This window comes from Aplysia californica, unplaced genomic scaffold, assembly GCF_000002075.1.
Source record: "Aplysia californica isolate F4 #8 unplaced genomic scaffold, AplCal3.0 scaffold00992, whole genome shotgun sequence".
Lineage (NCBI taxonomy): Eukaryota > Metazoa > Mollusca > Gastropoda > Aplysiida > Aplysiidae > Aplysia > Aplysia californica.
In genome coordinates this window covers 183877-184763 of record NW_004798262.1, presented here as the reverse complement: position 1 = coordinate 184763, position 887 = coordinate 183877, and the positions used below count along the sequence as shown (strand labels likewise).

The 887-nt window shown below is 43.1% G+C and overlaps 1 protein-coding gene across 1 annotated transcript in view; it reads left to right on the top strand.

Moving 5' to 3' along the window:
• LOC101862461 (contactin-5) overlaps positions 1 to 887 on the top strand; it is a gene marked incomplete in the record, with an annotated part of 13269 nt that extends 12382 nt beyond the window's left edge. The window contains 1 exon segment of the mRNA XM_013089597.2: positions 187 to 887. Within this exon segment, the coding sequence (XP_012945051.1) occupies positions 187 to 408 (222 nt within the window).

Below are 887 nucleotides of genomic sequence, written 5' to 3'. Positions count from 1 at the left end.
CCCCCCCCCGATAGTAGATTCAACTCCTGTCTCAACGTGAGTAATTAATCAATAGTGAACATTTCGTGGTTGTGAATGTTGTATGACTCTGCCCACCCTACCTCCCCTTCCACCCCCCACCCCCAGCCAAATATAACAAACTCTCTCTATCTCACTCACTCTATCTCCCCCTCTCTCCCCCCACAGATATACGGCAACAAGCTAGAGATCTCCTTCTTCTCGGGAGACATGCACGCCGGCCTGTACCAGTGTGGAGCCTCCAACTATCTGGGCACGGCTTACGACACGGTGGAGGTCGCCTATAAACACGACGACAATGGCAACTCCGTCAGCGCAGGCGCACAATGCTGCAGCGTCACTTCCGCCGCTATGGTTGTCATGGCGATGACGATGACGTACTTCCTGTGATTGGTCCCACGCAGAAACTGAAGGGAGACAGAGTTTTCTTCTTTTTAAAAACTTTTGTTCGTTTGTTGCTTTGTTTGTTTGTTTGTTCGTTCGTTTGCTTGTTTGTTTTTAACCCTTGACGTTTCTTAATGTTAGCCGCTAGAATTTTTACTGTTTTCGTTCGTTTGCTTGTTTGTTTGTTTGTTTGTTTTTAACCCTTGACATTTCCTAATGTTAGCCGCTAGAATTTTTGTTGTTTCTGGGGGGTTTTTTCAGTTGTTTTTTTTCTGTTTGTTTTTCAAAGTATTTCTTAGATTATATAATGCCCTGCTTCCTACTATCTGCACTTATGGGGATTCATAAGCCGATTTTAAGAACTTCTGTTGTAACCTTTGCTTTTGTGAAATACGAATTGAAATCGCTTTTGTTGGGTTCAATCTTAAAATTTGCACGCTACAAGATATTTCCCCACCCCACCTCCAATAAATAAATAAAATAAA